The sequence below is a fragment of the Morus notabilis genome, unplaced genomic scaffold (genome assembly GCF_000414095.1).
Source record: "Morus notabilis unplaced genomic scaffold, ASM41409v2 Scaffold403, whole genome shotgun sequence".
Classification (NCBI taxonomy): domain Eukaryota; kingdom Viridiplantae; phylum Streptophyta; class Magnoliopsida; order Rosales; family Moraceae; genus Morus; species Morus notabilis.
In genome coordinates, this window is record NW_010359824.1 from 87,792 (window position 1) to 102,164 (window position 14,373).

At 32.9% G+C, this 14,373-nt stretch overlaps 1 protein-coding gene across 1 annotated transcript; it reads left to right on the forward strand.

Annotated features, from left to right (window-relative positions):
- The first annotated feature begins 7,514 nt into the window (after window positions 1-7,514).
- On the forward strand, window positions 7,515-13,171 carry LOC21397136 (transmembrane protein 87A). The gene is made up of 5 exons (XM_010095242.2): window positions 7,515-8,002; window positions 8,821-9,754; window positions 10,190-10,285; window positions 10,444-10,580; window positions 12,812-13,171. Exons 1-5 carry the CDS (start codon window positions 7,734-7,736, stop codon window positions 12,960-12,962), a joined length of 1,587 nt encoding a protein of 528 aa, XP_010093544.1. The 5' UTR covers window positions 7,515-7,733; the 3' UTR covers window positions 12,963-13,171.
- The last annotated feature ends 1,202 nt before the right edge of the window (window positions 13,172-14,373 follow it).

The window sequence follows — 14,373 nt, forward strand, 5'->3', positions numbered from 1 at the left end:
ATATTTATCACAAATAAAATCATCAAATAGAATTCTTAATATTACAAATTTAATATTTAGGATCCTGAATCTTGTCTTTATTATGAAACTGATTATGCTTCACCTCAGTTAAAAGATTATGAGAAGAACTACCCAACTCATGAAAGTTGGGTATTACCCCTTGTTTACGGTCCCTTGGCTGGGTGGGGTTTGTTTTTTTTTTTTTTTTGGCTAAAAAAGAGGTCTTCCGTGGATTGGTTGCTCTCTCGTTGATTAGTTTGATAGTGTGCTTCGCATGTGTTACCATACGTGATTTTATTTATACGTGAATTTAAGAACCTTGAGTTTATTTTGGGTATTTACTTTTATATTTTTTGTCGAAAACAACTTGTTTGATTTTAAACACTTACAATAGAATAGATTCTCTTCTGTATATATATGTGTAAATATATATATATATATAGAAATAGACGTTTAATAAGATAGTTATTTATAAGGGTGACAATATTTAAGAAAGAAAATTAACATAATTAGATGCAAGGATAGTTTTTGGGTCTTTATATATGCTATATATAATATTCTAATAAAAACGTGCTTTTAACCAGATATTACATATCTATAGCAACAAATTAGACATAAAATTAATTAGGCCATACATATAAAAATAATAATAGTTGAGAAAGTTGTGTGGAAAAAATATTTAAACTGATATATAATTAACAAACGTTACCTCGGCATACTCTATGGTCTTTGTGGCCATTTTATTATTGACAATCTTGTCAGTATCGTTAGGGCTTTGTCTTGTTTTTTATTTTTATTTTGATTTAATAAAGGCGACATTAATTTCACCGTTTCATTTAATAAAGGCGATATTAATTTCATCGTTTCAGCGTTTATATTTTCATTATATAATAAGAAAATGTGTCACATCACCTTTTTATAGTGGTGGTAGGTCTAGGTCTGTTAGGTTAATCTCATATAATGTTATGAGTGACTCTAGTGTTTTGGGTCTTTTAATCTTGATCGACTGGATTTATTCATCGACTATAGTGATTTTGTCAAATGAGTTTTTGTCATGCTCAATTATTAATGTATCGATCGGGCTTTTCTTCTTTGGGTCTCGACACTCATATTCATTTTTGCACTTAGTGGGCTCAATATTTGTTCGTGGTCAAATACCCTTATTTTGGTGGTCATTTACAACTATGTTAGAGTCTGTATTGACTTAATTATTAAATAAAAATTTTCTTATTAAAAAATTAAGATTAAGAGTTAAAAGTTAAGATAAGATAATATTAAGATAATATTAAGATTGAGATTAAGATTAGATCAAGGTTAACATGTTTGGTGCACCGTGTGTAGCTGCTTCATATGGTGGAAATTAGGAACCATTGGGAGTTTATTTTGGGTTGTTTTAACATTTTCTTGGGGGTTGGTTGTGCCTTTGATGTAAAAAATTTGGGCTGTTGTTAATGCAATTACTATTGCTTTAAACATAGTTGGCACAAGTTCTGGAATGTAACTTTCCTTAGATCGGTATTCATCTCTTCAAGTTTTTTTTTTTTTTTTTTTTTTTTTTTTTTGATAAACATTCATCTCTCCAAGTTCTCTTTTATAACAAGTTCCTTATAGGCTGAGAAATATGATTGGTTGGAACTAGGGATGACACAGGGCATATTTAGGATGGGGTAGTCTTCTTGCCACCATTCCCTGACGCTCAATTAATCCCGCATAATGTGGATGTGAACGGGACGGATTTTCTCATTATGGATTTAGTGTACTGATTAATAATTTTTTTTATAAAATAAATAAATAAATAATTTAAATTAAGTCAAAAATAAAAGAAATTGTAATTTTAAATTTATATATATATATATTATGTGATATATTATAACATATTATATATTATATATTTAGTCTAATAATATGATACAGTTCAATAGAACAGGTAAACATGAAGTAGGGTCGGAAATTTCTAAATTTTTCGTCACCCCGTGACTTGCGGCGGGTTAAAATTTAATCTGTTTAAAATCCAAACTCACTTAAACTGGATTTTTCCCACCTCATTTAGGTGGATCTATGAGTAAATGAGTTAACTGGAAAAATTGTTGTTCTCAAGGAAAGGAACTATTTTTCTTTTCATTGTCACACTTGCATATAGCGTCTATTTTTGGAAAAATCTCGTACCCTACCAGTAAGAGGAGACTAATCTAGACTTATAAGTTGGTGGCTGAAGATTGTGTTGCCTATAAAAACTAAAATAAAAACATCTACATCTGATCACAATCTTCCATTTCATCAGAAAATTTTGTATATTTTATTAATTTTTACCCATACTAAATCTCAACCACTAATTTGATTAAACTTTTAATCTTAACCTTTGATCTAAAAAATGTCCAAACCCTAAATCAAAAAGATTGAGAGATCCCATGGCCGTCAGTCACCTTACCAGCGAGGTCCACCCTCACCGGCGACGGCGGACTTCTCCTTACGATGACAGATTTCACCCTTCCTTGCAAATCGCTCTCCCTCACCGCGATTCTCCCACGATCTCTCTCCTCATCGCCGCCACCGTCGTTCCGTCGGAGGAGATCGAGAAGGCGGCGCTGTATGACGAGATCTACTTAACGCATAAAAGAGAAATCTTCAGAGCTCAGCCAGCAAGCGACAACAACCGCATGTGGACCCTCTGGGCGGCGGCAATCTTTGCAATACTAGCTCAGACAGCTCAAGTGTGGGTCATTTCAGCTTCTTTTTTCCAGAATTCATTTTCTAGTTATGATTGTTTCTATTAGTTAAATCCATGGTAGTACATTAGATGTATTTCAAAACAACGTATAATTGCAAGAGATCAAATTATTACGAAACTTTAATTTGAATTAGTTTGAATCAAATACATGGTGTGCATATCTGTTGTGATGGGGCGGATTTGGTGGAAAATTACTGGAACTCAGTTGCTAAATCTCTAAGAAACTGGGTTTAATTTTCTTTTTTCTTTCTTTCTTTTTTTTTTTTGTGAATAACTGGTTTTAAAATGTTTTTGCTCTTGGGAATTTTGTTGATTGGCTTGAACAAGAAACGGTAAGAGGGACGCCCAACCCTTCAAAGGGGTAACACCTTTCTCCCCCAGAAGAGAATGCCACCGTGAAGAAGAAAACGTCCTATCTATCTGATCTCTATACGCACCAGCAATTTTTTGTTTTCTTTCTTTTTTTTTTTTTTTTTAGTTAATCACATGTAAACTGTGTGATAATTGATTGGTGCATCAGTTTGATCTGAAGCATTAAAACACAATGCAACCGTTGATATTTTGTACCCTACCGGTAGGGGAAAAGTAGATTCCCCTACCATATAAATTTTCTTCTTTTTTAGGTCTACCGTCACTGCAATATTTTCTGTTTACCTAAATATATACTTTACTTCATGAAAACTATAGGAAAAATAAGGTTTTTCCTAGGGCAAAAATTGGTGTTTGGATACTAAACCGCTAAGAAATCTATCTTGACCCTCTACGACAGTCCTCATTTTGTTAGGGTTATCAAATATCAGGATTTCTCTCTGACTCCAACGCGATCTCGTTTTGAGGATTGAGCAGCACAACCCGCAGCAACTCAAAAGCCTCAAGACTGTTTTATGGATTTTTATTATTTAGTTAAACGCAATACTATATAAACTTTTTGTTTTTCTATTTGGGCCAATGGGTACACACAAAATGAGAAAAGTACATGTTTGTCGTGATTCCGTGCCTATTATTTTTGTCATTTTAAATAATTAAATGTTATTGTGATTTTTTGTTTTTTTATTTATTAATTAAATGATATAAATAATATTTTTCATCTTGAGTGGTACATCTTCTTGTTTCCATGATTTTTCAAATGATACTTTCCATTACAACAATGAATGAAAAGATAATCCAAATATTGTCATTGATATTTTGGTTCACTGATACTATGAGAATGAAGTTCAACTTTTCCAGTGTCGTTTGTAATCTTGGGTGACTTTTTGTTCATCATTTTTACTTTTTTCTCTTAGACACTTAAGACCCGTTTAGTTCGCTGATTTGAGTTTTTAATTCGAGTTGAGATGTGATTTTATGTGAGAGCTTTTTACTGTAACAAAAAAGTTAGATGTGATTGTTTGTGAGAGCTTTTTATTGTAGCAAAACTCGAATTCTAAACTCGAATCAGCGAAATAAACGGGGCTTTAACTTGTTCGTGCTTTGTTTGCTATTTGTTTGCTAGGGAAAAACCATATTGCCTTCTACCAATCATTACCTGTACAGTTAATGCCTAGGAATGTTCATGAACCATTTGAAAAGTTTTTAACTTATGCCCCTTTCCGCTTCTGCAGATTTGAGGCTGTTAATTTTTTACACAATTTGGGAGGGTTTAGTTTTTGGATTTGTAGTGTAGGATAGACTATTTCTATGTGGACAAAAATATAAATGTAAGTTTATCATTTTAGTCTTAGCGCTACGATGAATCACAATGTTGAGAGCATCACTTGTGTGGCGGCAGAGTCATATTTGCATTACTATTCTGTCATTTCTATTACCTCCAAGTTTTGATGGAGTTGATCTTCTTTGAAGTTAATTTTAATTGAATGAATTGAGTTTTTCATCACTGAACTAATCAACTGAACTGATGCTGTTTTTCATCACTTTCAGACGAAGCAGCATTTTTCATGTTTGTGTATTGTACACACATACATGTATGGAAAAGTATTGTACTGATGAAGATTCTTTTGCAATTAGGAAAATTTTTAAAAGATGGTTTATTATGCAATTTTGGAGGTTTTCATTTTTGTGACCATTTTGAAATAATGAAATATAAATGGTAGCTCTTATGTACAGGACAAAGTACCTAATTTCTAGTTTATGATATTCCAGGACAACTCATCATCCATGTATTTCATAGAATTCACAAGTAGGACAATTTCATTTCTTTTCTTCTTTTTATTTTGGATCTTCGGCTGTGATTTAAGAAAAATGCTTTTCTTGTTCAGACTCTGAGCCCGTTTGGCCTTTTGCTTTTACTCAGTAGAACAAGAAAAATAAAAGCCACTGCTTTTTAATAAGTGTTTGAAATTAAGAGCTTAATGAATCAAATGATTCATATAAAATTATCTAATAATTAATAAAAGAATTAAAATAAAGTTTATACTACCTTAGTGAAACTTTGATATAAGTTTTAAAGTCTATTCAAAAATATTTTTTTTTAAATCTCATTTTGTGACTTTAATTGAAAGTTTTTTTAAAAAAATTGAAACACTTTTGACATATCATTTAAATATTTTTATAAATAATTTTTAGACTTGGAAAGCTAAAAACAGCTTTTAAAAGCTCTCCTAAACATGCCCCGTGTCTTTTTCAATCCTTTTTCAATCTTTTTTTACTTTTTCAATCCTTTTTACTACTAGCTAGGCGTTGCCATTGACTCTGTTATGTTCTATTCTTCACAACGGGTATTGCTCTCTTAAACGCAATTTTACTTAATTTTGTTTTCTGGGCTTTCTTCTTTTGTGCATTTCATGATACGGGTTTGTTTTCATTTTGTTTAATGTGAGAAATTTATCATAATTTTCTTCATTTTTTTCATCTTTTTTTTTTTTTTTAAAATTTAGATGGGATGATGTAAGCTGTTTTTTTTAGATGCTTTATTCATTTATATTTTCTCATTATTTTAGTGCTAAATTTCTGGGATGATAAAATCGTTTTGGATTTGGATGTTCCACCAAAGAAGCGTGAATAATGGACAAGGAAATACCGGTGCTGAATATGATTTATTGAATGGATCTCTTAAATAGATATTGACAAAAAAAAAAAAAAAAAACAAAACAAATTGAGCAACTAAAAGAAATTAGGACAATGTATTTTGAGCCCCTTTTTTGTTTTTTTTTTTTTTTTTTTTTTTTTTTTTTGCTCGAAAAAAAAAACGAATGAGTACTTATTCGTTTCGTTGTACTTATTCGTTTAGTAGTACTTATTCCTCCAACCATAAAACAAGTGTCCCAATATAATATCCATCTCCCTGATTTTGTTTTTATTTTAAAAGACTATTTTCATAAAACGATTGCCAAACATTTCTAAAAATAAATGAAAAACAGTTTTTGTTCTCATCTCTGAAGACACAATTTTGAGAATAGAAAACAGGGAGCATGGACGAATGGGACCTTTGTTTCCCATCGAGTGTCGAACAATGGTTGAACTATGAAAGGAATGGTGCCAGACTCTAACAGGCACGGAGTAAGCTATATTCTAGTATTTTGTTTTGTAGAAAAAATATATGTAAATAAGAAATGTAGTATGATAATATGCACATAGCCCTAGTAAAATTTAAAAATTTAATCTTATAATCTCTAATAAATTTTAACTTATTAATCCCGTTGGTATAAATTTCTAGCTCTATTATTGTCTGAAACCATGTTTTTAGGAGACGTTTGATTCATGGATTAGAATCATGTGATTAGAATTATTTTTTATTTACATGTATTTTTTGTGAGAGAAAACACTATAATAAATTATGAATCATAATTCAAATCATGATTTGAATCCTCCAATTAAACGTTATCTTATTATTCCATAATAAATACTTTTTAAAAGAGATGGATTCTCGAGGCAAAAAGCTTGCCAATGACGCATTACACAACACATATCCACCTTTGGAGATGGCCAGAGGAAGCCAATAATGAATTTACATTAGGGAAGCCTTTATGCCCTTGAACTTTAAAAATGATTTTATTATTTATGCCCTTTCCTAATTTTAGCTGGTATTGAAAAAAAAAATTTTGAATTTCATTATTTATTATATTCATCAAATTGTAAGTTAAAAGTAAAAAATTCAAGTTGATCCAATCGAGTTGCCCGTTTAGAGAGAAATAATAGATTATAATTAAACCCGTTAAAAGAGTACGTAAATCATTAAACATTTTATAGCATTACAATGAAATCAAAGAAAAAGAAAAATAAAGGAAGCAAAATGTCAAATGATCAATACGTAGGCGCTCAAGATGGTTAAAACTTAGTGACCATTTAATATCGTCATAAGGATATGCACAGTCATATCAGGGACGACAACTGTTGTTGAAAATTAATAAATGCTTCATTTAATATTTATGAATGGATTTAGCATGAACTTGAAATTTGAAGTTATATATTCGATTAACGATACAAAATATAAGGTATGATTTTTTTTATAACCTCCAAATGAATCGTATAAAAGTAAAATTTTAAAAAATTACTCTCTAGTGATTGGAGACAATTTTTCTTTTTTTGGGGGTTAAAAATAAGGAATAATCTAGTAGATTATAAAAAATAATCTATGAGATTAGTATTCGAGGATCACTGACCAGAGGGCGCTTTTCGAAGACATTTGGTAGAGAATTAATTGTAATGTTTTATATTATTATTCTTTTATCAATAAGGATAATTTCGATTATATACAATGTTAATCATTAACCAATCCATTTGAAGGGCAGTAATAAAAGGGTCAATGTTATGGGGGACAAAAATGAAAGGATAGTGTTCCAAGGGGTATTTGTGTTGCTTTCACCCATAATCTAACAGAAGGCCCAAGTTTCCCCACAGGCACAGAGTCCAATTGCAGTCAGTAGTGCCCACTCTCAGTTGGGTTTGGTTTCTCTCTCTTTCTTCCCCATTTCATCAGCTTCTAACTAACTGTCACGAGGAGAGAGAGAGAGAGAGAGAGAGAGAGAGAGAGAGAGTCTCTCTGACTCAGACGAACTTAGTATAAAAAATGGCGGAGAAAGAAATGCTCTTATGGAGTTTCAAGAGATTGGGGCTAGGGTTTCTTATTATATGGTGGTTTTGGTTGGCTTCTTCAAGCGCTTCGATTCACGAGTACGGGAGAGAAGCCTTTACTCCTCAGGAAAACGCCTTCTTCTTCCATGGCGGAAGCGAAGGCCTTTATGCTTCTAAAATCCGTCGTGATTCTTCTTCTGCTTCTGCCGATCATGATTCTTCTTCTCCTCCTGATAAGCCTCTTAAGGGCAAGTCCTTCATCAGGTAACGATTCGTTTTGCTTTTTGAGCTTTCAATTTGAGACGATCTTCTTTAATCGCGATTTTGTTTTTTCATCGGCGTTTTTGTTGGAGCAGTTGCTGATTTGTCTGATGATCGGATATTGTAACAAATGTAAGAGAGAGAAACACAAATATATGAGAACTGGTAAATACTTTGTAGTCAAACTGTTGCTCATTAACTTTGAAGATTGGAAGATAATTTAACTATAGTCTCAATTTTAAGAATTAAATTAACGAATTTGTGGCTTCGAGACTATTAATTAGAGAAACTGGATTTTTAGGTTTATATATATCAACTATAAGAGATTGTTGGAGCAGTTGAAAATTAATTTGATGGTTTGATTTTAAGGGGAACAAATAGTTGAATTGCAGCTTCCACTAGAATATTTTATCAGAGAACCGGGGTTTTAGCAAATGTAAGAGAGAGAGACACAAATATATGAAAACGGATAAGTTCTTTGTAGTCAAACTGCTGCTCATTAACTTTGACAATCGGAGATAATTTAACTAAAGATTGAATTTAAATATCAATTATTAAATTAACCAATCTCTAGATTCGAGACACATTCAATTAGAGAAACTGTGTTTAAGGTTTATCCATAGCAACTATGAGAGGGATAACAAAATTGTTGAAAACTGTCATAAGTATTTTTGTAGTTAAACTGTTACTTACTCGTAACTCTGAAGATTTTTGTGGGTAATCCCTTAAATTGATTGAAAATGTTCGCGTAGAATGCTTTTTATTTCTTGTTTAGATTGGATTTGGGTAGTGGATGTTGGTCTCACTAGTGGGGATTTCAGGTTTGAGTCTGTCAGTTTTGTGAGGACAAAAGATTCAGCGAATAAGCAGAACGCTATGCAACAGAATACTGGGTTGGTTGAAGCTATCATACTTGAGGTAAAAGACAGGGAAAGGATTGGGGGGTCGTTTTTGAAATCCAATGTGATATGCTGCACCCCAGGTCTTGCCAACTCTGGATCCTGTAAGTTAGGAGAAGTTATTATACATAAATCCGAAGACAATCCCGACTGGCCTATGCGTATCAAGACGTTTTTTGAAGGAAAGAATGTGGAAACCAGTATGAGTCCACAGATGGTTGAAATCAATAAGACTGGAATGTACTACCTTTATTTTATGTTCTGTGATCCCGAACTCAAGGGCACATTAATTAAAGGTAGGACTGTGTGGAGGAACCCGGATGGTTATTTGCCTGGGAAGATGGCTCCTTTGATGACATTCTATGGCTTTATGTCTTTAGCTTACCTTGTACTTGGCCTAGTCTGGTTTCTAAGATTTGTTCGGTTTTGGAAGGATATTATACAGCTGCACTACCATATTACTGCTGTCATTGCTCTTGGTATGTGTGAAATGGCTGTGTGGTACTTTGAATATGCCAATTTTAATTCCACAGGAACGAGACCAATGGGCATTACATTGTGGGCAGTAACCTTTAGCTCTGTGAAGAAGACTGTGTCTCGTCTTCTTCTTTTGGTGGTTTCAATGGGCTATGGAGTGGTGAAACCAACTCTTGGTGGTATAACATCGAAAGTTCTTCTTCTTGGTGTAATATACTTTGTGGCATCACAGGCTCTCGAGCTTGTTGAGCATTTAGGGAATATAAATGACTTTTCTGGAAAAACAAAGCTATTTTTGGTCCTACCTGTTGCTTTCTTGGATTCCTGGTTTATTCTTTGGATTTTTTCATCATTATCAAAAACTTTAGAGAAGCTTCAGGTAATTGTTAATTTGTTGTTCTTTTTTAGTTGTTGCAATTTTATGCTTTTTAGATTCTCTACGACTTCTTTAATCTTTTGGAGTCTATTTTGTTTTGCATATAGCTATTTGAATAATACAATCATTTTATACAGTGATTTCACTATTCTATATGTTTTTCTCTGTATATATGTGTTGTGGATTGATTTATGAATGTGGTGGTGGGTGCGGCTTCTCCTTTATACATTATGCAGGAACGCCGCATACTTTTTATGATTTTCTTGGCTTAGATATGGGAAATTCATAATAATATGGGCACAATACTAAGTAATATTATCTGCATTCTTGAATGAAAGTTTGCATTTATGGAATCTCCAAATCGCTGAAGACATTACTCCTCTTGTTGCTGGGATTGAAATGACCTGTTATCTTCCCTTTTTATTTTTGTGAATGCAGATGAGGAGAAACACGGTTAAATTAGAGCTTTACCGAAAATTTACCAATTCTCTTGCAGTATCTGTGCTACTCTCCATTGCTTGGATTGGCTTTGAGGTATTAACTGTTACAAAAGTATTGATTGTAATCAACAATTCCACGAGTTCAAAATGACAAATTTAGGTCTCATGGAGTGGTTTTGACGTCATTGATTCATGTATTTGGTGTTAGTGCAAAACTAATAATCATTTTTACACTAATTTCTGTTGTCTTAGCTGTACTTCAATGCAACTGACCCGTTGAGTGAGCTTTGGCAAATTGCTTGGATCATCCCAGCTTTCTGGAGTCTGCTTGCATATTCCTTACTGGCAGTGATCTGTCTTCTTTGGGCTCCTTCACGTAACCCTACGAGGTATTTCCTTTGTTCATTGTTTCTTCCCTGTTTATTGCCATCTGCTATTTTCTGCCCCTCCATAGAGAGTAGTTTGTAATATTTGGCTGTAGTTGTTCAGATATCCGTTGTTTGCAAGATTAAGCGGTTTCTTTTCTTTCCTTTTTATTATATATATCGCTAATGTTTTCCTGCGTAAATATTTCCAGTTTAAATCATGCTCATGAGTCATGTGTCAGAGTATACATGTGGATATATATGCCATACATAGATTTCTTTTTATTGAGTGAACATACCAAGAGTTTGATGAAAGCACCATCATAACTGAATCAAACGCACTATTCAAATAGCAATTCCTGAGGCTCCGTTTGGTCGGAGGGATGGAGAGGAGGAAGGATGGAGAGAGTTGGGGGGATGGAGAATGTGAAGGATGGAGAAGATTATAATAATCCTTTATGTTTTTTGGCAAGAGGGAGGGGGAGTTGAGATGATAGATGATAGTTATTTGTTTAATTACTATATTGTCTATTTTGCTATTTGTTAATAATTTCTTTTAAAGGGTAAAAAAGTCATTTTCTTTTAATTTAGAGTGGATTGGTTGGATCCTTCCATCAATGGAAGGATCCAAAATGGTGGGCCCGGAGGGAGACTCTCTCCCTCCATATTTCCTTTGCCTCCTCTTCTCCTTCTAACCAACAAAGAATTTACCCTCTCCCTCCACCCTCTCCTTCCCTCCATCTCTCCCTCCCTCCTACCAAACGCTAAGGCTCCCTGCACTAACGCTTGAAATGCTTGAGTAAGTGCTTCTGTGTAAACAAATTTAGTATATTGATCAAAGTTAAAATACTAGATAAGACTTTATTCTATGTTTTAGAGTATGTGAAGTACTTAAGGATCCTTTTGCTTAACATATGCATTAATTGGTCGACAAATGGTATGCATCCTTTTGCTTCTTGATCCTCAAAATAATAAGTAGATTCATTGCTTTCAACATATATTTAGCTATACTTGTGAACCGTCGCAAGGCTGTCAGAAAAAGCACAAGACTAGAACTAATGCCAAATGAGGATGCTTATGGTTCAATTCAGTTGGTCAATCTTTTTGCAAATTAAGCTAAATTGGTCTTACTATTGTCTTGGCTTTTTATATTTAGTTGTTATAGTTTGTTTAATGTGTACTTCTTATAGGCTTCTTGTTGAATATATATGTTGACCAAATATATGATCGTAACCAAGATTAGGAAGAGTTATATTCCAATTTTTCATTTTCTTTGTGGTGCATTAAGGGCAGGAAGGCTTCATTTTTCCTTGAATGAAAATATGATTGTACCATAAGGTGGATATATGCAGTTAATAATTTTGGTCTCCTGAGTTTCTCTGTGAAGCAACAAGTCCATAAAAACTCTAACATTGACATAAAAATAAAAAAATAAAAAAAATAAAAAAAAAAAGAAAGAAAGAAAGAAAAGAAAGAAGGATTGTGTTCGTGGATGGGGTTTTGTGGATTAGGAGTCGATCTTCAAACCAATCCAAAAATTTTGGATCAAGATTTTCCCAACGCAAAACCAAACCAAAAATCCCCCAACTTGTGGATTGGGCCTAAGATTGGATCCTCTAAATACTCTTGAAGGTCCATTTTTGCACTAATCTCATAAATTCATTATAAAATCATAAATTAAAATAAACATATCATACCATAAAATAGTCGAATGAAATATTTATTACAACCTAACCAAATTCTAGCCGTAGGCAATAAATCAAATTGTAGTATTACAACCTATCATAACAAATAAACTTAAATAAAACTAAAAGGTGAAGTCTTCATCGTTCATCAACATTAATTAGACTTCAACTACTTCTAAGAAAAGTATATTTATATGTATGTGTGGTTCAGTTTTTGCAGACGGGTAATGCTCAATTCATAAACCAACCCAAAACCTTTAGATCAAGATTTTCTCGACCCATACCAAACCAATAGCTCTCCCAACCCAACCCAACCTGTGTAGGTTGGTTTAGGTTGGGAGTTAGGACTTGGGAACATGGCTGATTGATCGAATTAGCTGTTTTAGCGGCCACCCCTCTTTCTATATTTGTTTTTGCGAATAGATTTATCACTTATCTTTATTCACTTTATTTTGTCAGCATTTTCAACTACAGTGATGGCAATAGAATTAGTGTTTTTGTTTTTTTGTTTTTTTGTTTTTAAGAAGAAAAGAGTGACGTATGTTGGTTATTGTGCTGTGGGATATGCAGATACGCGTACTCGGAGGAGACAGGAGATGAATTTGATGAGGAGGGTATCTCATTGACTAGCAGTGCCATGCATGTGGGTGGCGATACGGTGGCTAAGAGAGAGTTCCCAGATGGGTTTGGGGAAGCACTTGAAGAAGATAAGCGGGAATAGGTGTTGTCTTGTAATTGTATGAAAATGGATACCATTGCTCCCTGTAAATTTTAATTTACAGATACTGTTGTACAATATGAAAAGCGTAGGTGATAGGTTATGTGAATGCGAGGAGAGGAAAAAGAGAAACATAAATACTAGATAAATTTTTACAGTTAAACTATGGTGGTCTGACCGTTTATATATCAAGGAAACAAACACTCTTTTAACTCGTGTACTTCATCTTATCTGATCTGAAATATGCAACTGATTTCCTTTTTGCTCTTCTGATGTCAAGTATTTCCGATAAATGCCACTTACAGGGGGCAATTGATTTTTTTTTTTTTTTTTCAATCTCATGTTTGTAGGTTATTTGCCGATCCATTTCTATGTCATTCAATCCGCTTTCTAGAATTTATTCCTGAACTGGACTTAACATCTCCATGATACCCACGTTTCATTTTCTTAGAGGATCTATTAGGGGCATATCTATTTGACTCTATATATATTTTTTCTGACAGCATTCAACACTTAAAGATATATTTTGGAGGAGTTTCTCTAATAGGGTCTCCCTCCATATACGATCAGTTTCTAACCGTTGAATATAGTAAATCATCAAATTAAGTTGACTATAATAAAACATCAAATTAAAAAAGTATGCAGAATACAAAGTTTTTGATACAAAACATAGTAAAACATCAAATTAAAAAAGTACGCAGAATACAAAGTTTTTGATACAAAACATGCGGAATACAAAGTTTTTGATACAAATTTAACGACTGAAAACCGACTTTTTATTAAATTATTTTTTCAGGACCTACAAGCGAAACTCCAATATTTTAGACCCTTTCACTCGGATTGTGATACGAAAGCCTCTTCGGGAGTAGGGGTTGGATGTTGCATCTGGCTCTTGTTCATACCTCCTCATTTTCATCATATTGTTGTTTATTTCAAAAAGATAAAATCGTCTACTGTTTGTATTTTCTTAATTTTACTTTTGAGCTTCTATTCCTAATAAAGCGTGTTCACAGTTTAGAAATTGTCATTTTCTAAAAAAAGTTTAGATAGCGTGTTTTAAAATTGTGATGTATACCAATCATTACTTAAAAAATAACCCGAACTATTTTGTAAGTGATAATTTAATTTCTATTCTTTTAATTTTAACAAAATGATTTTTGGGCGATTTAAATGTTTGCAATTGAAGGCTTTTTGTTTATGTTAATTTCTCATAGCTCATTTAGTTTAGGGAAAAAGAGATAAATATGTCAAGACTTGAGATGAATTAAAATTAATAGACCAATAGTTTATATAAATTAATAAATAGGCTAAATTATTATTTTTGTCCATAACTTTTCTGGTTATGAACCATAACTTGACAAGTTATTGTCCATAATTCACGGTTTTTGTCCATAACTTGTCTGGCTATGAACCA

Bases quoted from the DNA above. Each gene is read 5' to 3' on its own strand.
- LOC21397136 (XM_010095242.2), top strand. From the start codon at position 7,734: ATGGCGGAGAAAGAAATGCTCTTATGGAGTTTCAAGAGATTGGGGCTA. The intron at 9,755-10,189 runs GTAATTGTTAAT...TTGTGAATGCAG, and splicing joins AAACTTTAGAGAAGCTTCAG to ATGAGGAGAAACACGGTTAA. The intron at 10,581-12,811 runs GTATTTCCTTTG...TGGGATATGCAG, and splicing joins CCTTCACGTAACCCTACGAG to ATACGCGTACTCGGAGGAGA.